Source organism: Natrix helvetica, assembly GCF_964273705.1.
Source record: "Natrix helvetica genome assembly, chromosome: 3".
Taxonomy (NCBI): domain Eukaryota; kingdom Metazoa; phylum Chordata; class Lepidosauria; order Squamata; family Natricidae; genus Natrix; species Natrix helvetica.
This window is the reverse complement of record NC_138549.1, coordinates 118,185,885-118,209,450: the sequence shown is the minus strand read 5'-3', so window position 1 is coordinate 118,209,450 and position 23,566 is coordinate 118,185,885. Positions and strand designations below refer to the sequence as shown.

General features: G+C 36.8%; 1 protein-coding gene across 4 annotated transcripts in view; it reads left to right on the top strand.

The window, feature by feature from the left end:
- The window catches only part of ST3GAL3 (ST3 beta-galactoside alpha-2,3-sialyltransferase 3), a 234,831-nt gene that overhangs the window by 137,099 nt on the left and 74,166 nt on the right, over nt 1-23,566 (top strand). For all 4 annotated transcript variants that reach the window (XM_081946126.1, XM_081946127.1, XM_081946124.1 and 1 more), the window contains 2 exons: nt 734-828; nt 14,230-14,293. In XM_081946126.1, coding sequence (XP_081802252.1) covers nt 734-828; nt 14,230-14,293 — 159 coding nt within the window. The remainder of the gene's footprint in view (nt 1-733; nt 829-14,229; nt 14,294-23,566) is intronic.

Genomic DNA, 23,566 nt, shown 5'->3' with positions numbered 1-23,566 from the left:
TTTTCCATGTGTATAGTATTTTGCTATGTTGAAAGTATGTGATTTATTATCTTGTTATAAACCTAACCAGAATCTTGAAATAGCATTCCTACAGATGGGAGGTTGAATGTGGTAGTTGTTTGTTTATGATTACACAATGGATTTCATAGTAGAAGTAAAAGTTGAAGCAGGGACTTCTCATAGACATAGATTTGGAAGCATGATGAGGGATGGGTGTTGACCTTGCAATGTGTCCTGATACAGCTGGGTACCTTTATATGCTCCATTCTTTTGTTTGTATTCAAACTTGTAAATACGCTTAATACATAAGAATGCTTTGTATTCTAAGCAGTAGACTTTCTTAGGCACTTTTAATTTCAGCTAACAAAATATAATAAATGATAATAGAATTTTATCTTAGCTTAGAACAATTGTGAGCATTATCTGTGAACCAGATCACTATAGCTTGCTCAACAAATTGCAGTTAAAATAACTTATGTTATAATATAATGATGTGAATACATTCTCTGTATTGCTCCTGATTAGGTGAGTACCACCATTATAGACTTTGAATTGCCTATTCGCTCTAAATAATATTAAAATGCTTACTTGTACTCATTTCCAGGATAATGTTGAATAGAGCATGAATTTTTTACTTGATACCACACTTAGATGGTAAAACTCTTTCTTTTCCTTGAAGCTTTGGTTTTCACTTTCTTTTCTTTTATAAAAGCATTCTTTTTCATATTTATAGATTCTCCAAGCTAGCACCAATGTTTTTGGATGATTCCTTCAGAAAATGGGCAAGGATTCGGGATTTTCTTCCACCTTTTGGGATTAAAGGACAAGGTAGGACAACATGTTAATCCACTATGGTTATGTTCTACATATTACCTTTAGAATGTATGGACTTGTATATTAAACAAATTTGAATTTTCCTTTTTGGGCATATTTTAAATTTCTTTCTTTTGAGTAGAGTAGTACAAAATTGTCCTAAACAGAGCACTATTTTATATTTTTAACGTTCTGTAGCCACTTAAGAAAGGTGAGTAAAAAGGAAGTTGACAATAACATAATTGGAAACAAATTTGCCTCCCATAAAAGTTGTAATTTATGGAAGGAACTTGAAGATAGGAAATTATTCAACACAAAGTATACCAATTCAGGTGATAGTATCCTTTGTTTTAGTATTCCACAAAAAATGCTGGAATGGTTCTCCATGAAGTCTGCCTTGTTAAACACGATATTTAAAACAGTGTTTAGTAGATAAATGCAGTCACAGCTCTATCTGCCTTCATACCACAATAGGGAGCAGAGTAGAATGTTATTAAATGTAAAAGTTCAATAAGAGGTTAAATATTTTATTATTGATATAGTACAATATTTAATTGTTGCATTGAAAGGAGACTCACTGAGGCATGAGCTTGCTATTCCCAAATCCTTGCATATAATGAGCCCACATTCTGTAACCGTGTTCAAGATATGCAGGTACCTCACTTTTTATGCACATTTGCCTTTCTATTGGAGAGGCATCCTTCCTAGAAAGTTAACAAATAGCCTCTATACATTTTTTAAAGAAATATTGACTGTGGAAGTGATTGGAAGTACAAATGGAAGCAGGATTACTCACTAATAGTAGGTTTACAAGATCACTTTTCTGCAGAGTGTAGATTATGGATCTCTATGTGGGTTATTTTATTTTCACAGGCTGAGTATTTTAGCCAAGAAATACCAGCATGGAGAATTGTAGTACAGGATGACTAGATGTCTTTGGGCAGTCTTTGTTTTGTATTTCTAAATGCTGCTGTCAGTTTGTGTCACCACTGTAGAGCTATGTTAATCTAGGTTTTTATGTTGGATTTTCTTCAGTGAAAACCAGAAACTGTTATTCTTGAAAAGGCTGGGAGCTGAAGCAGTGGGAGCAAATCAAATGAATGGCTTGTATAGTGCCCTCTTGGGACCAAATTTTGTGCCAGGATTCAGTCTAAAGCAGTTTGTACTTGTGGGAGGAAAGAATTATTGTTCTCAGCAAACTAGTAGGTCTAATGACAGTGCTGACAGACCAGAGCGTGAGTGAAGCAAATGGCAACCCTTCTTGCATCACACTCTCGAGCACACATCACTTGAAATTCTTGTGTCAGCTTTTTTCCTTATCCCAGGGGAGGCACTGGGGATGAATTATTGTGACTTGTTGATGGGATCAAAACCTCATTAAGGCTTTCAGTCAAGACTAGTCTCATACTGGTTGAAACAGGAGGGCAGGAGAAAGGTGGTGATGATGGCTGCCAGAATCAGAGCACCTGGGAGATTGAGCAACTTTCTAGAGAATGATATTCAGTTAAGATATTCAGATCAGAAATCTGAGGTGTGATCTGAGTGTAAAATCTGGCTGTTATCAAGGGAGATTCACAATATAGAATATACCTTGGGAAATATTTTGTGCAGATGTTTGGGACTTTGAGTCCTCAAGTGTTTGCTTGAAATTCAGATGAAAATTGATTGGCATAATTCTGTCAACTTGTAGGTCAGCTAGCTTTACATTTCAAAATTTTCAAACTACTATATCAGAATAATTTTAGATATTTTTTTCTGCAAATAGATTTTAGAAGTCTTTATAGAAAATGACATGCCGTATCAGACTTTTAATGGAGAGGTCGGTGCCAAGAAAAAAAGAGGCCACTTAAGTTCATCATCCATTTTGGGACATCAAAAGCAAATAAATAAACCCTAGTACATTTCTAAAATTTAATATTATATACAGCAGCCTAAGTCTTAAATACATATACATATGTAGTAATTTTTCATGTGTAAGCTTCTTTTCCGCCCCTTGATCTTGTGTTCCAGAATGGCATGGGAAGAGCATTCAACTGTAGTATTTATGGTTTGGATGCAAACCCTCATAGGACAGAGATTTCCCATGCTTGATTTGTTGTTTCTCAACCTCTGACTATTTAGTGATAATTGTGTGTTTATTGTTTTCTCCTAAATTATGTTCCTGGTTTAGTTTCTCCCATTCATCTGATTTTCTAAAATGGACTCACGATGCCTTCTCTAGAGATGATGCCCTCTGTGATATATCAGTGTACTTTGCTATGTACATCATTGAAGTGTATTTAATTGCTTTCCATGCTCCAGATTGTTCCAGAAAATGGGGATGTTTGCTAATTAGACATTGCCAATTGTGTTTATTAAACTTACATATGAAAAATATCATACTGGAAATCTTTATTGTGTAGATTTTCTTGCATTAAGATGGCTTGGTCAAAAATATGGACAGCAGCTATAGTTCAACAACCAATAAGAAATTACTGAACTTGATGTTAATAATATCAAACCTGAATCTTAATTAGTACCTAGGAAACAGTCTTCAAATGTTAGCCATGAGGTTTCCTTTTAATAATTTTGATACTGTAGGAATTTTCTCCTTAAGATAAGTAAAGGTAGTCGTCTACTTATAACGACAGTTGGGACCAGAATTTCTGTTGCTAAGCAAGGCGGTTATTAAGTGAGTCAAACCCAATGTAATGATCTTTTTTGCCATGGTTAAGAGAATCACTGCATTGATACCAGTTTTCCCAAACTGTATAATATTCTGAGTTGCAAGGGATAAATAATAGGAACATGAAATGTACAGCTTAGAAACATAGATGTATAGATATAGGAATAATTAGGAATGTATAAATAACAAATGGTTATGTTAGTACTGTCAAAAAGGACTGTAACTTATACAAAAATATTTTTAAAGGTATTTGTATTTTAATGTTTTAAATTTTCAATAAAGGTTTTTTTCTCTAAAAAAAGAGAATCACTGCAGTTGTTTAGTGAATCAGGCAGTCATTAAGTGAATTCAGCTTCTCCCATTGACTTTGCTTGTTGAAAGCTGGGAAGATTGCAATGGCAAATTACACAATCCTGGACACAACAGCGGAAATATATTCCAGTTGCCGAACACTCATGTGATCAAGAAGATGCTGTCAGTAGTTGGATTCAAAAAAATTTACTACCGGTTCTGTGGGCGTGGTTTGGTGGGCGTGGTATGGTTTGGTGGGCGTGGCAGGGGAAGGATACTATAAAATCTCCATTCCTTCCCCACTCCAGGGGAAGATTATGGCAAAATCCCCATTTCCTCCCGACTCGGGTGGCAGAGAATAGATGGGGGCGGGGCTAGTCAGAGGTGGTATTAACTGGTTCTCTGAATTACTCAAAATTTCCACAACCGGTTCTCCAGAACTGGTCAGAACCTGCTGAATACCACCTCTCGATGCTGTGTAAGTTGTAACTATAAGGACCAGTTGTAAATCACTTTTTTCAGTGCCATTGTAACTTCAAATGGTCACTAAATGAATGATTGTGAGTTGAGGACTACATGTGTAAAGAAAAGGGATCACTAAGGAAGTGGTGTAATTTTGCTACGGTAGTAATATTAATAAGCAGACTTGTCCAATTGAGTATCCTCCAGAAATGTTACAATAACAATTTCAGGAGTGGGAGTTCTCAAGTCTCCAGGTGTAGTAAGATTGGCCTATATGCCAACAAAAAGTGTGGTCTGCGCTTGTGTTATAGTACATTCTAAGTATCTTGTTATGGGGATATATTTAGCTTTGCACGTTCCAGAACTGGGAAAATCAAGAGGCATTTTTCATTGCTTCTTTTCTATGAATTTTTATATTTAGATCTTGACTTTGTGATGTTCTGGGAAAGGGGTAAACATTAGAGAAAAAGCAAGCAATGACCACACAGAAAGCTAAGTCTTTCTCTGTCTCTGAAGTGTAAGTGTAGAGAGTTTTCTCCATGATATGTAAACATTTGTTTCTGTTCGTTATGTTCCAACATTCTCTTCTATGTTTGAAGGAAATATCCTTATTTACCCTTCAGCCTTCACAAGTCACTGTGATGTTTCTGACAAATTTGTATTCTTCTTGGCTTTTCACATTATTTCTTCCCATCCTTTTCTGGCTCTGTTTTCAGAATCCCAAAAAGCATATGGCTGTCGACACAGGCATGGGGATTTGAGTAATTGAGCCTACACTATTGGTGAATTGTATGCTTGGAAATCCCTTTGTATTAAAGTGTTGGAAGGATGTTTTTTTATTTATTTTCAATATGCATGCATTTTAATTATTTTTTGCCATCCGGAATCTCGTTGGTAATATAAGTTGATATATGCAAAAAGAAATAAAACTGCTATGGGGATGGAAATGATACTGGCATTGTCATTTGTTTTCAGTCTTTCCAAAGCAATAAGTTTCGCTGCATTCACAGCCTGAATACAGAGCTAACAAATATGATTTTTGTTCATTTCTCATTTCCTTTATTATATGATATCCCCCCTCCTATTTTTCAAGGAAGAATTGTGCAGCTAAGATCATTCTGTGAGGTATTTGCATCCACATCATATAATGAGAGTAAGCTCACATACAGTTAATGTACAAGGTTAAGGAGCTCTTGGACTAAGTCAAGTAGCCCAATAACCTAGGATGTATTAAAGATTAGTTTTATTGTGACTTGAAATCTCAGGAATACTGATTGGAACTTCCCTAGAGAAAAGAGAGTGTTCCAACAATGTCAGTCAAGGAGTTGAAGGAAAATAAATACATCTTCTTATGCAAGAATATATCTTATTTTAATTTAATTAAAAAAAATAGATGAAGTCATCATTGGCCATAAATATTCACAGATGGATTTCATATTTCTTTGGAAATTCTTTTGATAGTTTCTTAATGCCGACATTTTCATAAACAGCTTCCATGCTTCAAAATTGTAAAAAGTTGTACATTAATTGCATTTAGAGCTTGAACTTGGGCAAGATAATGGACTGAACTAGGGCAAAAGAATAAGGCTCTCTTAAAGAAATATAGGGATTGTGCTTGATTACCTGTTTGGAAAAATGATTTTATTCTGTTCTAGATAGCACTGAAATCCCTCTAAAGATTTAGTTTACAAACTTATTTAATGATTGAAAGGGTATTTTAGATCCAGTGACGTGCGGTGAGGTTTATGGCTGGTGAGGCTGGTGACGTCATCAGGAAGGCGGGGAATGGGACCATGTGTGCTGGAGGCTCAGGCTGCCTCAGCCTCCAGCACACGTGATCCTATTCCCCGCCTTCCTGAGCGTGCTCTGCCGGCTCGCGCTCCGCAGTCCTCGAAAGTGACTGGGGAACGACGAGAACCTTCCTGCCTCTGCTGGACTTTGTGCGCTCCTCGCGACTGCATATTGCAGTCACGAGGAGCACGCGAAATCCAGCAGAGGCAGGAAGGTTCTCGTTGTTCCCCAGTCGCTTTCGTGCCTTCGTCATCCAGGAGCGCCGACAACATTTCTGCCTCCGCCCTCCGCAGCTCCCAGGCACGCCCGGACGGAGGTAGCCAGAATGGCGCCGAGGCAGTCCGGCGGGCGAGCGACCGAGGATCAGGCTGCCTCGCTCACTCTTTCATCTGCCCAGACCGCCTCGGCGTCGCTGTGGCTACATCCGTCCGGCCGCGCCCAGGAGCTGCAGAGGGCGGAAGCAGAAATGTTGGCGCTGCCGGATGACGAAGGCAACAAAGCAACTGTCGCTTTTGTGCCTTCGTCATCCGGCAGCGCCGACAACATTTCTGCCTCCGCCCTCCGCAGCTCCCGGGTGCGGCCGGACGGATGTATATAATATTATATAATAGTATATAATATTGTATACTATTATTTCATGAAGAGAGGTGAGGCTCTGCCTCCCCTGCCTCCCCTGACCGCACGTCCCTGTTTAGATCCATTGTTATCATTAGAGCCAAGTAGTTCATCTTGGCTATCTCTTCAGTTTCTTAATTCTCAAGTCCAGAAATCTATGTAATCTTGCCAGAAATTATCCACAAGTATGACCAATGCTGTTTCTGTCCCATAACTGAGTTAAAACCTGACTGGAAGGGGGCCTACATAATACGTTTCATCCCGGACCCTCTGAAGCTGCCAAGCAACCACTTACTCTATTCTCCTCCTTACAATGGAATGGAATGGAATAGAATAGAATTCTTTATTGGCCAAGTGTGATTGGGCACACAAGGAATTTGTCTTTGGTGCATATGCTCTCAGCGTACCTAAAAAGACAAGATACATTCATCAAGAATCATAAGGTTCAACACTTAACGATAGTCATAGGGTACAATTAAGCAATCAAATCATACTAGGAAATAATCGATATAAATCGTAAGGATACAAACAACAAAATTGCAGTCATACAGGGAAGGGAAGTCAAAGGGAACGTAGGAGACTGGATGGAGATTCTCCTGAGAGGTGGGATCAAGAGATAGTTATTTTAAGGAAGGGGCAAACAAGGGCCTTCTCAAGGGTCCCAGAAATGTCCTCTCCTGCAGTGAGGTATTATTTTCCACTGCCCAAACCCACCTGGCTGTCACCATCCTGGAAGCTTTTATCAACCAGGAGGGACAGGGATGTAATTGACAGGTGGTTGCACTGACAGCATTGAGGACCCTGCCCACTTCATCAACTCTAACAGGATCAAACGGCCGTGACCAGGGGGGGCTTTTACCAGGTTCGCCTGGTGCGCCAGTTGCGCCCCTTCTTGGATCGGGATGCTCTGTGCACAGTCACTCATGCCCTCGTCCTTTCTCGCCTGGACTACTGCAATGCTCTCTACATGGGGCTGCCCTTGAAGAGCACCCGAAGGCTTCAGCTGGTCCAGAATGCGGCCGCGCGGGTTGTCATGGGGGTACCTAGGTGCTCCCATGTCACACCCCTTTTAGGCGGCCTGCACTGGTTGCCGGTTGTTTTCCGGGTGCGATTCAAGGTATTAATTATGACCTTTAAAGCGCTCCATGGCTTAGGCCCAGGGTACCTGCAAGACCACCTACTGCCACCAGTAGCCTCCCACCATCCAGTACGATCCCACAGAGTTGGCCTCCTCAGGGTGCCATCAGCCAAGCAGTGTCGGCTGGTGACCCCCAGGGGGAGAGCCTTCTCTGTGGGAGCGCCTTCCCTCTGGAATGAGCTGCCCCCGGAACTCTGCATAATCCCTGACCTCCGGTCCTTCCGACGCGCCCTAAATAGTTGGCTTTTCCAGCAAGCCGCCCTGGCCTGTTAATATTAATGTTAATTTTAATTTATTTTAAATGTACTGTTTCTTTTTTTTAAAAAAAACGGTTTGGACTTTTTGGAATTGGGTTTAATCTTTTTTTTAACTTTTGTGATGTGTGTTTTTAATGTTGTACGCCGCCCTGAGTCCTTTGGAGAAGGGCGGCATATAAATCCAAATAAACCTAAACCTAAACCTAAACTGTTCCCAGATAACCAGGTAAGACCTTTCCCCCAACATCTCACATGTACTGCACTCTGTGTGGACTCCAATTGGGAAGGAATCTCTGCAACTTTGTCAGGTGTGTAGAAAGCACTGCTTTTTGGTACTTGATCTCCTAGAATGCCCCCCCCCCACAAAGTCAGACTAACATATTCTTTAATTGCATTGTAGAAAGTAGTGAAAACAGAAGTCTTCCATAAGGTTGTTAGTAGTTAATTTGTTTGCCATAAGTTCATTATTTACTACTGTTGTTTATTATTACTTTAGTTGAATGATAATTCTGTTCAGCTCTGTGGAATCATTTATTATGTTTTGGTATTATAGCATAATTTATTACCATGGATATGGATGTTTTATTGTTTGTTGTGGTCTTGTAAACTAATGGGAGACTCTGAAAGATACAGCAGTATACAAATGTAATAAATAAGCATTTCAAATCTAAAGTAGAAGCACATAAAATTCTAAAAAATTTTAAGTGTAGGAGGAATAGTTTTTCTTGATTTTTCCTGCTCCAAATGTGATTAATTTTCCTACCATCTCGTAAGGCTTATTCCTGAAGCCCTCCATGTAAGGATATGTATTTGATCTCTTTGAATGAATCCATAGCAGATAAAAAGTGAGTTTATTTACCCTACTAAGCTAAGCTAATTCTTCAAATGGAGCCTGTTGGACGTTACAAGGCTGAAATTTGCTATTTTTATTGTATTTTGTTGTAGAATGTTTTATATAAAAGACACTCTTTGTAAACTTAGGGGCAGCTGACTCATTCTTCTTGCAGACCAGGCTTGGAACTCCATATTGTTGATCCCTAGAAGTGAGCGCTGAATCATTAAGCCTAGTAGGTGTTTATCCAATCTTCATACAAAAGCAGAGCAACTGCAGTATATTAGAGAAAGTAAGTTGGGTTTCTGAAAGAATCTTTGTACTGTCTCAGGAATGATTGGCTTAAATTACTGCAGCAAGATGATAAAACAGCTTTACCAGGATCTTCCTAGTGTCTGTTACTTCATATGCTACAGAATTTCATATGGGTCTTTATAGGTTGAAGGCTGAACTAAGATCCCATGAGTTATCATTCATCACATACTTAGGAATGATTCAAACTAAGTAGCATCTGTGTGAGTTGGGTCATCTGAGACATAAATATGCTCCATTATTGTCTTTGCATTATTTACTTACTTCCTGAATACCACTGTGAGTATTCTTAAATATACCACAACTATTTATAACATTTTTGTTGCCAAGATGTCCCCATAAACCCTAATTCATACATTATAAAAACTGGGGTTACTAAATTTGAGAAAGTTTGAGTAGATGATATAGCTATTGAAAATATCTGGGTCACAAATTAGGAGCAATGTTTATAATGATGACTTTATTTGCTTTGAGGAAATCATTTGGGATGCAAGGATTGGATATATTTGTCATCATTGTTAAAGTGAAACAAAACTAAATATGGAGAAGAGTAGAACTTGTACTTCTTTCTTGTCTTTTCTCTGTTTCTCTTTTTCTCCTTGACTGTCCGTTTCACACATATGCACACATTAGGCTGCTGTATATAATATTAAATTTTAGAAATGTACTAGGGTTTATTTATTTGCTTTTGATGTCCCAAAATGGATGATGAACTTAAGTGGCCTCTTTTTTTCTTGGCACCGACCTCTCCATTAAAAGTCTGATACGGCATGTCATTTTCTATAAAGACTTCTAAAATCTATTTGCTAGGTCCCATTGTATTTGTATAGAGCTTTCTAAATATATTCCTACTCTTGAATTTTTGAAGTTTTAGCATTTAAGAGAAAACGATATTTCCCTCCTGCTAGGCAATTACTTAGAAAAAACAGTGCATTCTTTTACTTGCTAAGAAACTTGACGCCTTCAATTTTGTTCCTTAATTACAGCTGTTAATAAGTGAAAATGACCATGGTATTTGCAATGAGAGCAAAGGAAATAGGTATGAATATGTACCTATAAAATGTGCTGTTGATTTATGATAGACCAGCAATAATTCCCTAGTCTCAGGCATAGGTACTTTTCAAGTTCTGGTTCTTAAGGGCCTAAGGATTGGGATTAGACATACAAAATATGTTCTTTGCAAATGAGCATCATGCACAACCTCATGTAGACATTTAAATATGTCTCTATTCTTGAATTTTACATTGAACTATTCAATATTCCTCTACAGTAAATACAAAATATTTAAGATGATATTGTATGAACAATGAACTTATTGTTGTAGACGACGTTCTCCAAATATGACTTTAAAATATTATTCTGTTAAGGAGACTTAATTTTATATTAAAATTATTTTGAGACTTAAAATAAAAAATAATGTCACAAGAAGTTAATATATGGGCTGGAGGAGGAGCCAATGTCGTGACGAGACAACGTGCGATCTCAATGCTCTGAGATCGCTGTCGATACTTTTGCCACTGGATGGTCCAAACGGACCTAAACCGTCCCGCAGAGACGGTGAACAGGAAGAATATGTCTTGCTGATCTCAGAGACATCGCAAAGTCCCTGATCGATCCAAGAGAAGTTCTTCAAGCCGGCGACAAAAAAATCCAGCCATTAGGCTGATGAAGTCGGGGCAGCTCCAAAAGAGAAGGATACGGAAAGAGAAAGTGTTTCCAGCTGGTGAGGGATTTTTACCGTTTTACAAGAGACTGCCTATAAAAAACTTAAAATTAATTTAAATTGGAAAACAGAAGAAATAAGCGGCAGAATTAAGTTTGGAATGGTTTTGGACAGTGGGTTATCTTACTTTTTAAATGTTATCTTCATGGATGGAATTTATGCAAGCCTTTTAAAACGAATGGATTAAATTTTCTTCTTCTATTTTTTTCCTTTTATTATTCTTTGTAACCTATGGACTAAAATTCTCCTCTTTCATTACTGTGGGTGTTCTTCTAACTCATTCAAGAATTGGACTTTTTAAAAAACTTTAATAATAATAATAATAATAATAATAATAATAATAATAATAATAATAATAATAATAATAATAATAATAATAATAATAATATTTATTTCTTAGCCGCACCCTCTCCCGAAGGACTCGGGGCGGCGTACAATAAAACACATAAAAATACAAATATGGACAAAACATACATATAATATAGACGTATACAAGAAATACAAAAAAGATACAAAAAGAAACAAAGAAAATTGCAACAATAACACTGCTACTTGGAGGATGAAGGTTTGTGTATTGGAAACGAAACACTCTTATTTTTCCCACTGATTATCCTGGCTTGGCACTCCAAAGTCTCACTGCTTGTTTATAGAGAGTGATAAGAAGAAAAGCATACAAATGTCCCTTTGAAGTATATCTTTAACCAGAGAAAAGTGAAAATAAAACGTTATTGTGAATCTATGCTTAATCTTGTTAACCTTCCAAACTAGAGCAGCAGTGTTTGTTAGCTGGAGATAATGGCACAATTTCAACAGCAGAAATTATCAATCACATACGAGAGGCTAGAGAAGAAGGTGGAAGACTTAGAGCATCTAACAGCAAAATATGATGAAGAAGTTGGAGATGTTTATCAAGTGGAAAAAGTGGTGGTTAAAATCCTAAAAATCGAAGAGGAAAATGAATATAAAGAAATTACATTTGCTGATATTTGTGGTGATTAGTTTGTCTCTGAAAATGGAAAGAGCGGAATACTGAAAGTGGAATTAAATGGAGAGGAAATCTACCCCAGATGGCAAGATACAGAAAAAGGAAAACAAAAGAATTCATGGATTTAAAGAGAGAAATTTTATTAGCAATATCATTGATAACACTACTCACAATCAAAGATAAGCTGATTAAGGAAACAGAAGAAGGGCATCGAAATTACATGAGAGATTTTATAAGCAAGGAGTTGCTAAGAGGAGTCCATACAAAGTTGATTAAGGAGATGATTAGAGGATTGACACCACAAATGGCAGAAGATATGAGACTGTTTTGCTACTGGAAAGATACAGGTTGACAGATGGCAGAGTATAATTTAAAACTAGTTAAACTTAGTGAAATCTAGTGACAATAGATATATTAAATAAATAATTGATAATGATAATAATGTATACAATGTGTAGTGTATGATGAGTAATGATTGGATATGAATATTGAATGGTACCCATGAAAGGAAGATTAGAAATCTTTTTGGATTATATATAAAGGTTAATAAAAAAGAACTAAGTTAGATACAGTTAAGTCTTGATTATTAGAGGGAAAATGTTATGATACAGGATATAGTCAAATAAAGGAGGGATAATGATAACAACATATACACATGTATGGGTACAACATAAGGAAACTGGATGTAAATTGTAAACAGTGATTTGGAAAGGAGGATTAGAAAATTTTGTTATTAAATATTATGGATGTTTAGCTAGAATAGGACATAAGGATTCAGTGTTATTGGAGGATTTTAGAAATAGTAAATGAAATGCCAGTATGTGGTTATGTATTAAATCTTGGTATATTTTATGATGAAGGACGTTTAAACAATTATGGTCAAATGAAAATGGAGGTATGATGATGGTAACATGTATAAATATTTGAGTTAAAATACTTGAGTTAATATGAATTATGTTTGTTGACTGTGGAAGAGATGCACGAAAGCCCTTTTGTAACCAACTGATAAACTTTCTACAGTATGTAAAGAAGGATGCATTGTGTTTGTTTTGAAAATAAAAAATAAAAAAAATTATTATATAAAAAAAGAAGTTAATATATGATTGTTCTTAACTGAACTGGCTTTACCACTGAATTTGGGTCCAAAACAAGGCAGAATTACTGGCTACTCAATGTATTATTTCTGTATATTTAGCTGACAAGACAGAGGGGGAATATTTATGGGATTTTCTGCTCAGATGCTAGTAATAACTTGGCTTACCTTCGGTGTTGGTATTGTGATTGAGGAGGAAGCATAGCATCTGTTCTTCCTTGTCATGAAGCTTGGGTAGATCATGCTTATCATTTATAGAGATAATATGCATTATCTAAAATTGTGTAGTTCTTTTAAAAACACTTTTTTTGAAAAACGCTTTTGTCCAGAAATATCCACCTGTAGTATCAATACATCTCCAGATATATGTTGTTGCTTGCTCTTTTGCTTGGTAGATATAAGCCGCACCAACACACTAGAGGCTAAATATACCTGTGGGATTAGTAGAAATTCATACTATGGTGACATTGAATACGGTGTGCTAATGGCTGACCATGATGGCTGACCATGATTATAATACAAATAATTTCATTTGTATTGCTCTCCAAGCTAAATAGGCATACAGATTAAATATCTCCTTTTGTATTGTGTTTCAGCTCTCAGTACACAGAGAACTATAGTTTATTGTTCAATTAATTCCAGCTGGTGCATGTCTGAGAAAAATGTGAAGTAATACTTCACAAAATACAGGTAGTCCTTACAAGAGTTAATTTAGTGACCATGTAAAGTTACAACAACACTGGAAAAAGTGACTTATGATCATTTTCCACACTTACAACCATAATAGCATCCCCATGGTCATGTGATCAAAATTCGGATGCTTGGCAACTGACTCATTTTATGACAGTTGCAATGTCCTGGGGTCATTTGATCACCTTTTGTTTCCTTCTAACAAGCAAAGTCAGTAGGGCAGCCAAATTCACTTAACAACTATATTACTAATTTAACAATTATTGTGATTCACTTAACAACTGTAGCAAGAAAGGTCATGAAATAGGGCAAACCTCATTTAACAAATGACTCATTTAGCAACAGAAATTTTGGGCTCAATTGTAGTTGTAAGTTGAGGACTACCTGTATTTTATATTGGCTATTCGCTTTCTGATTTCTTGTTGATGGATTATAAATTAAACCCAAGGTGCAGATTTATTCAGTGTTCACTTTGATCTTGAAGTTTTTATCCACCCCACTTATGAATTTTGCAAAATCCTTGAAATGGGTTCACTTTAAAGTATTCTTTCTTTCTCTACAGATAATCTAATCAAAGCTATCTTGTCAGTAACGAAGAATTACCACATTACTCCAACTCTTGACAGGTGAGTAGATTTGCTAGTTCTGGCCTGTGAGATATACAGTATTTATTGATTCTGAATTAATAAGGATTAAAGAAGAGTTCCTATTACAGCTCTTGGTTTTGATAAAATAGATATTTTTCTACAGCTGTTGTAATGGCATTTGGGAATGACATTGGGAGAATGTGCCCAGAGAAACTGTCTAGGGAATGGTCAGATAAGAGACAACATAGTCCACAGCTGGATAGTAGGTGGGCAAGAAGCTCAGAAGAGGCCCTTCATAATTTCTTGGGGTGTAAAGGAGATGGACGGGGCATTGCACTTTCAGAATTACAAGGTTTTGTAAATGTTGCCTTACAATAAAGTAAAATTAACTATTCTGGATGGATTTCCTGACCTACTATGGCTGACAGCTTTAGAGTTTGTTTTTTCTAATGGCAATTCAATGTGCTTGATTGCATTCCTTTCAAAATAGAATATAATAGAATTCTTCATGGCCAAGTGTGATTGGACATACAAGGAATCTGTCTTTGGTGCATATGCTCTCAGTGTACATAAAATAAAAGATACATTCATCACAAACCATAAGGTACAACACTTAATAATAGTCATAGGGTACAAATAAGCAATCAAATCATACTAGGAAACAATCAATATAAATCATAAGGATACAAGCAACAAAGTTACAGTCATAAGTGGGAGGAGATGGGTAGTAGAAACAATGAGATTAATAAAAGCCCATGTTCTTTAAAGCACTTTCTTTCAATGTATTCTTTTAAATATATTAACTTGCCACAATTCCCCAACTATGAATTTGTAATATTTTACAATATTTTATTTGATAGAAAGTTTATCCCGTTCTCATTAACCAAACCTCTAACAAACTAACAATCTGGTTTTTATAATTTGTGGATCGCAACAAGGGCTAATTGTTGGATTTCTTACTACAGACCCCTAGGGCTGAGTGGGTGATGTGTATTTAGATTATGTGCATTAAATATTTTTCCGAATGCTATATGCCCAGATTTTTTTGCAGCCTTCAATTACATTGGGATCTCAACTCCATTATGGTCCTGCTGTTAGATGTTGTGGAAGTTACAATGTGATACATCTGACAAATTGAAGAATGCTGTTTTATATTTAATATCAAATATGTTGCAATTTCATAGTTGTAGTAAGTCCTACTTCCATATGGTTAAACAGAACACTACCTTCTAGTGTTCTCTGAAATTAATTTTGTGCCAAGTTTTTACACTTTTCTGTATTTTCCATTAATCATTGTTCTGTCAGATTTTCCCTTCATCAGATGTTCCTCATTTTCTAAAGCAAAAGTCCATGACTTATCTTGCATAGCAAAAGACACTGAAAAATCAACATTCTGATTTGTGAAAAAAATGTGAACAGTCCCCTGCATAACAAAGCGCTGGGATTAATTTACTGCAGCTGGGGCATATTTGCAATGAGATTGAGAGAGAAAGGAATAGAAGAGATTCAGGAAGTGTATATACAGGTGAGGAATGAAGTTTGTACAAATAGCAATAAGTGACTTATCAACAACAATAGTGAAATTTATGAAACTAGCTTTCTCACAAGCTCAATAAACAATCATTTTATTGATTGGACAAAACCCCTTCCACAATTCTTTGGATATGTTAAATCCCATCACCACTTATGCATTAGGTTATTTCACACATGCAAAACAAATCTGATTCACATGTAATAGATATATGAATATTCTTCCCATTAATTCATTACATTGAGAGGGTATTACTACAGGACAGGAATTGGCAATATTCTCTTGGTTAGGATCAGAGGCCATGCCATCTTCGCCATTTCCTCTTCCTTCTCCGCTTCACAATTCACTCTCACTGGTACCAGGCAGAGGAGTTGTGGCTTCATCTGAACTAAGGGTGACTAGTGAAATCATCACCAAAATGACTTCATACCCAAGGAGGTGGAGAGTGCTCACATGAGCAGTTGAACAGGTAGTTGCTCTCTCCTCCTCCTTCATGGTTCATATTTTTTATTGGGATTGTGTGTTGGAAGACTTTGAGTAATGGGTCACATCCAGCCCACGGACTGTAGGTTGCTAAGCTCAGATAATTTTAATGAAATGCTTTTTTTCAACTTTTTCCAGTTGTGGGATTGAAGTAAAGCTACATTCTTATCCTAAAATTGACCAAAATTTCTGACTGAGAATAGGGATGATATAAATCATATTAAGGGGCCAGGAGACTAGAAACAGATTGTGCCCTCATGGTCACACACTGCCTTTCTCTCTGTTGTATTCAAGAAATCCATTAAGGTGGTGCTTTTCAGAAGAGGGTTCCATTTCAATAAAAGAGAGGGTAGTGATTATGGTTTTTTTAAAGGTGATTTTAATTCTATGCCTTATTGTTTTCATGAGTTTAAGTTGGTTAGGATCATTCATGAGGCAGCATACACTTAAATAAATTAATGATGTAATCAATAAAAAGAAATTACAATACATATTGAGATTTAGTAAAGTACAAGAGGAAAATTTAGGCACTATGTTAGTTCGCAAATATTTCTAATGGTTTTATGTAACTATATCTTGATAACTGGCAGTCTACTCTTATTTTGTACTTTTTGCTTTATGGTCATGCTCTTTTAAGACTAATTACAAAGTTTTTCCACACACCGTTTTATTTATGGCAGGTACAGTCAATATTTGAGAGATCAGGGACTGCAATCCAGCCATCTAATCTTCAGTAAAGTTACAGAAGGCAAGTTATTTTGTAGGCAGAGAAGCAGATTTTAAGAATGAGAACGGGAGTAGAAGATCTTCAAAAAAGAAAGCCACTTAATTTCCAGCTCTTTTCAAACCCAAGAAATAGTCTGAAATCTCAATTTTGGAAAATATACAATCTTTTGTCAGGGATTGTGGCAGAATTGGCATTACAGAACAAAAAATCATCACTGTATTTCAAACATTTTGCTGCCAAATTTTGATGTGGAATAATCCTTTTGTGCTAAAGCAGTGGTGGGTTGCAGACGGTACACCCAGGTAGAGGCATACCGGAGCCTGCCCGGAGCACCAGGTACTGTTCCGGTATGGTGCTCTGGAGGGCCTACTCACATGCCTGCACTCCATACCTGTCCTTTAAAGCCTTTGGCACTTCGACTTCCGGTGGCTCCGCTGTCCTTGGAAGACGCTCCCTCGGGAACGCCAGCCCGTGTTTGAGTAACAAGCTGTTAGGATAGCATAAATCAGCTGTCCAGCAGTTTGAAAACCTCCCCCTTGGGAAAAGATGGGGAGGTGAGCAGTCTGGCAGAGGGTAGAGCTGCCCAGCGGCCCCAGAAGCAATTCTATGGCGTGAAAGGTGCGAACTCCCCAGGAAGCCTGACAATCTCCTCATCATGGGATGCTTCTGCCTTTGCAGAAAAAAAGGCAGCGTCCACATCTGCAATTTCAAGTTTATTTTACATCTGAATAAGAAGCAAGCAGAGCAAACCAGGAGGTCAACAAATTGCAAGTACAAACCTTAACTCCGTAGATTATATATCTTTCTGTAAACTTAAAAGGAACTTTTTTTAAAAAAATGGCGCCGGAGTAATAAAGGGTGTGTTGAAAACGAAAGTGAAGTGGAAAACTGATTAGCACTTGTTAAGTGCCTGTTAGTGTTGCCGGAAGACTTCAAAGAATAGCTGGACTTTTTGGACTGAATAAATTGGCTGTTTAAAAGCTTGATTTGAATATTTTGAAATGGCCTCTAAGCAGGCAAAATTCAATGCTTCGAAAAGTGCAGGGAGTTCGCCAGCAAAATCTTCAAAATTGCAATCTTTATTACCTCTGGTAGAAACACAACCACAAACCCTGACACTGGAGGCTCTGCAAAATAACTTACGAAGTGCATTAAAAGAACAGGCAGTTGTCTTGGAGAGGAAAATTACAAATGCCTTTAAAGATGTCTCTGATGAAATATCTGGAATTAAGGATTTAATCCAAACACGTAACCAAGAGGTAAGGGAGGATTTAGTTGAGGCATTTAAAGGATTATTTGGCTACGTGGCATCTCTCGATGAGAAGGTGGAAGAAATTAATGAGGCTAATACAAAGTTGGACAACAAATTTGCGGAGGCACAAATTAAAATTGATAAGGCAGAGGCGGACCTAACGATGATGCAATATAGAACAATGGAATTTGCCTTGAGGATAAGAGCGTTGAAGGAACATACTCAAGAAGACTTAAGAGAGATTTTTGCAGACACTTTTGTCCAATTAACTGGGGAGCCAAAGGCCGAATGCCTCTGGCAAATTGACAAAATTTACCGCGTTAATTCATGGATTGCCAGACAAAGACAACTGCCAAGAGATATCATAATCTATTTTGTCACCAGGAAAATTAGGAATGAAATATTGCAAACAACCTATAAAAACAAACTGCAAGTGGCAGGTCAAGATGTGATAGTACTGAAGGAAATCCCCCCCAAAATGTTGAGATCTAGAAAGGATTATGCATTTCTAGTGGACGAACTTAGAAAGCGCCAGATTCAATACAGATGGGAGACCCCAGCTGGATTGGTGGTGAAAGACATCGCCTCAACTCTGTCTGGAAGGCAAAAGATTTCTATAGCATAGTACTAAAGGCAGGACGCTCTCCATCTCCAGGTCCCAAAGAAAGAAAAGAGACAGAGGACCCCAGGCAGCAAGATAACCAGGCACAAATTGGGGTTGTGAGTTTGCTGCAGGAAACAGAAGAAATTATGGAACAGAGACAAACCCGCGCGGCTACCAAACGTAAAGAACAAGAATTAATGTCTCTACAAGCCCAGATGGCAATTCAGATAATATAAACATGAGCACAGAAGCAGTGGGAGGAGCTAGACCGAAGGTGAAATCCCAGCAAGATTTCCAGGCAGCTCTTAAAAAGCTTCAGTGTGCTAAAGATGACAACTAAATTTCTAACATGGAATGTCAATGGCTTAAATTCACCACAAAAAAGGAAAAAAATATTTCACTACTTGAAACAATTTAAAAATGATGTAATTTGCTTACAAGAAACACACATTAGAACACAGGATCAGAAATATTTGATGAACGCAAGCCTGGGATCGCATTTTGTAGCATCTGTTCCGGAGAAGAAAAACGGTATAGTTATATATTTAAGAAAAGACTTAAAGGCTGAATTAATTGAAGCAGATCCTCAAGGTAGATATATTGCAATTGAACTATTAATAGAAGGAAAGAAAGTACTCTTAACAGGAATATATGCTCCCAATCAACAACAAGAAAAAATTTATAAGTTGCTTCACACCAAACTAACACAATGGGATTACAGATCCTGCGTTTTACTGGGCAATTGGAATGGAGTACTGGATCCTGTTCAAGACAAGAAGAGGCTTTTGCAGAATACCCAAACACGAACAAGATTACCTAAATCTTTTTTTGATATGATGGATGAATTGAGGGATATCTGGAGAGAATGGAATGTTAAAGAACGGGATTTTACTTTTTTTCTGATAGGCACCAATCCCTTTCCAGAATTGATTTTATATTAATTACAAATGATTTTTTTTCAAGGGTAAAGAAGACTAAGATATGCCCTAGAACTTTAAAAGATCACAACCCGGTCTGGATGGAACTTGAATATGGAGACCGATCTAGGAGGTCTTGGAGATTAAATGAAAATCTATTTAGATATGAGAAAAATGTTACGGAATGTAAAAAACTATTGAAAGAATATTTTGCTTTTAATATGCATAAGGGGATATCTATGGAAATGGTTTGGGACGCAAGTAAAGCATACATGAGAGGTGTTCTAATAAATTTGAATAATGTTTATAGGCGCAGACAAGGGGAGAAACAAAAGGAACTAGAGAAAGAGATTTTTAAAAAAGAGCAGGAGTTAATGTCTAAACCAGATGATAAGAAGACAAAAGAGGTAATTACTTTATTGCGAGGGCAGTTTAATATGTTAATGTTGGACCAGATAGCCACTAATCTTCTATATGCTAAACATAGCACATTTTGCAATGCCAATAAATCAGGTAGATTGTTAGCATATATGTTAAGGAAAAAACAAATATTCCATAATATAGAGAAAGTAGAATATAAAGGGAAAGTTTTTCAACAGGATATGATTAAAAAGACTTTTTTAGAATTTTACACCAGACTGTATGCTGGTGACAAAATACAAGGGTCAGATATAGACTGATATTTGGAGAAAGAGAAAATTCCTATACTTACAGATGAGCAAAGGGGAAGATTGAATCAACTTGTAACTGCGGAGGAAATCCTCCTGGCAATTAAGCAGCTAAAAATTGGCAAAGCGCCTGGTACAGATGGCCTGACAGCAGTTTATTATAAAAAGTTACAACTAGAAATGATGGAACCTCTTAGGGAACTATTTAATAAAATTCAAATGGAAGGCAGGGCCCCACCATCTTGGAAAACAGCTTTTATTTCATTGATTCCAAAAGAGGAACAGGATCTTACCCAGCCAAAAAACTACAGGCCTATTTCATTACTTAATATAGACTACAAAATTTTTGCTAAAATATTGGTAAATAGGTTAATGCCAATTGTGCAACAAACAATTCACAATGATCAGTTTGGTTTTATACAGGGAAGACAAATGAAAAGTAATGTAAGACAAATCATTAATATAATGGAATACTTAGGAAAGTATAACCAAGTCCCGGCAGTGCTTCTATTCTTAGATGCGGAGAAAGCATTCGACCAAGTCAATTGGCAATTTTTAATAAAAATACTACAAAAGATGCAGTTCGGAGAGCATTTCATGCAATCTATCAAAGCAATATACCAGAAACAGACAGCACAAATTATAGTTAATGGAGGCTTAACAGAATCTTTTAAAATTGAAAAAGGAACAAGACAGGGGTGTCCCTTGTCTCCATTATTGTTTATCTTAACCCTGGAATTGTTATTGAACAGAATACGTGGGTCTGACGAACTACAAGGAATTAAGATTAGGCACTATGAATATAGAGTGAGGGCATTTGCGGATGACTTGGTTGTAACTTTAACTCAGCCGGGGAATCAGTTATAGGTCTAATGAATATAATTAACCAATATGGTCAAGTGTCTGGGTTCAAAGTAAATCTAGGGAAGACAAAGATGATAGCTAAAAATATGACCACAAAAAAAAAAAAGAATTAGAAAGAGTAACAGGATGTGAGACAGTAAAAAAGATTAAATATTTAGGAATTTATATTCCAACCTCAAATGGGAAATTATACAAGCACAATTATGAACCATCATGGCATAAAATACAGAGAGAAATGAATAATTGGAAAAAACTACAATTGTCTTTGCTGGGAAGGATAGCAGCAGTTAAAATGAATGTTTTGCCTAAGTTTCTATTCCTCTTTCAAATGATACCAATACTTAAAAAGGACGCAAATTTGGAAGAATGGCAGAAAGGTATTAACAACTTTGTTTGGGCAGGAAAGAAGCCGAGAATAAAACTTAAATTAATGCAAGATATACGTGAAAGAGGAGGCTTAAAAATGCCTAACTTAAAATTATACTATGAAGCAGCAGTTTTAGCAACAATTAGCAATTGGATTAACCTAACAAAGGATAGAATATTGAATATTGAGGGTTATGATTTGGTATATGGCTGGCATGCTTATTTAATGTACGACAAGAAGGCCGACAAGATCTTTAAAAGTCATATTTTAAGGAATGCCTTACTGCGTGTTTGGAAAAAATATCAATATAGGTTAAACGACAAAATACCTATGTGGGGGATGCCTAGACATGCTATAGAGAATATAAGTATAGAACAAAAACAAGATCGAACTACATATGCAGAACTCCTTAGTATGGATAGAGGTGCACTGCAGTTGAAATCTTTGAATACATTAAGAGATGAAAGGGTCATTCAAACCTGGCTCCAGTATGGTCAGTTACAGGCTAGATGGAAAAAAGACCAGAAATCCGGTATTATTCAAAATGAGGACAACTTGATCAAACAAATCAGGGACCAGGGTCAAATGCATATAAAAAGGTTGTATAATGTATTGATAGAAATAGACTTAGAAACAGAATTAGTTAAAGATTGTATGATAAAATGGGCCCAAAAGTTTGAAGAACCAATAATGATGGAAACATGGGAAGAGATTTGGGTAAGAAATGTAAAATTTACACAAGCTCAGAACTTGAGAGAGAATTTCTACAAGATGTTGTACAGATGGCATTTAGATCCAAAAAGGCTAGCCTGTATGTATCCGAACCTACAATCTAAATGTTGGAGATGTGATTGTGCTGGTGCCACGTACTACCATATTTGGTGGACTTGTAAAAAAGTTAAAGCATTTTGGATAAAAATATGGTGGGTTATTCAAAATATTTTGAAAAAGAGGATAAAGTTCACACCCTAGTTGTTTTTGTTAGGCATAGTTTTAGACTGTACTGTCATAGAGACTAATCTGATCTTGAACCTAATGACGGCAGCAAGATTGTTGGTGGCGCAATACTGGAAGAAGGAAGAGTTGCCTACTGTCCAAGAATGGATGTTAAAAGTAGTAAACTTAGCAGAGATGGCCAAAATTTCAGCATATTTGAAGGATCATTTGGATGAGAAGTACAAGCTGGACTGGAGAAGATGGATTGACTATATTCAAAACAAATACTGGACTAAAAAATTTCAGTTAGCTTATGAATGAAGGCATAAAGAACGTTACAATTTATTCAAAGTTTAATAAAGGGGGAGTTAAAGCACAAGAATAGTAACATGTTAAAATTTGTTAGCTTATGTTAGCATATGGTTGTTAAATGTTTATACCCTGTATTTTGCTCTGGGAGGTTGGGGGGAGAGGGGGGGGAAGAGGGAAGGGTAAGGGGGGTGATAATTATAAAATTTATTAAAATTTTTAATTAAAAAAAAGCCTTCGGCACTTCCATGCACACACATGGCGCGTACAGCGCTTGCGCGATGCTCTGCTGAGCAGCTGGAGCATCGCGGAGGCGTCGCTGGAAGGTAAGACGCATGCATGCGGTGCACACGTTCATGTGGAGGACGCCAGGCCTCATTGCAACTGGTATGGTTGCAATGGGATCCAGAACCCACCACTGTGCTAAAGGTATATATATGGCATATGAACTGTCTAATTTAGATCCTCCTACAGTATTTCAATTCCTCCTTTCTTACTTTATTTATGTTTTGATAAAATATGTGTCTCTATGTTGAGAGAGTCTGTCATTTATATACAAATTGAGGGAGGGGAAATCAAAACATTTGTCCAAACCTGTAAAAAAAGAAAAATTCAAATGTACAGCAATCCGTTGCTAAAAATCAAATGTAGATT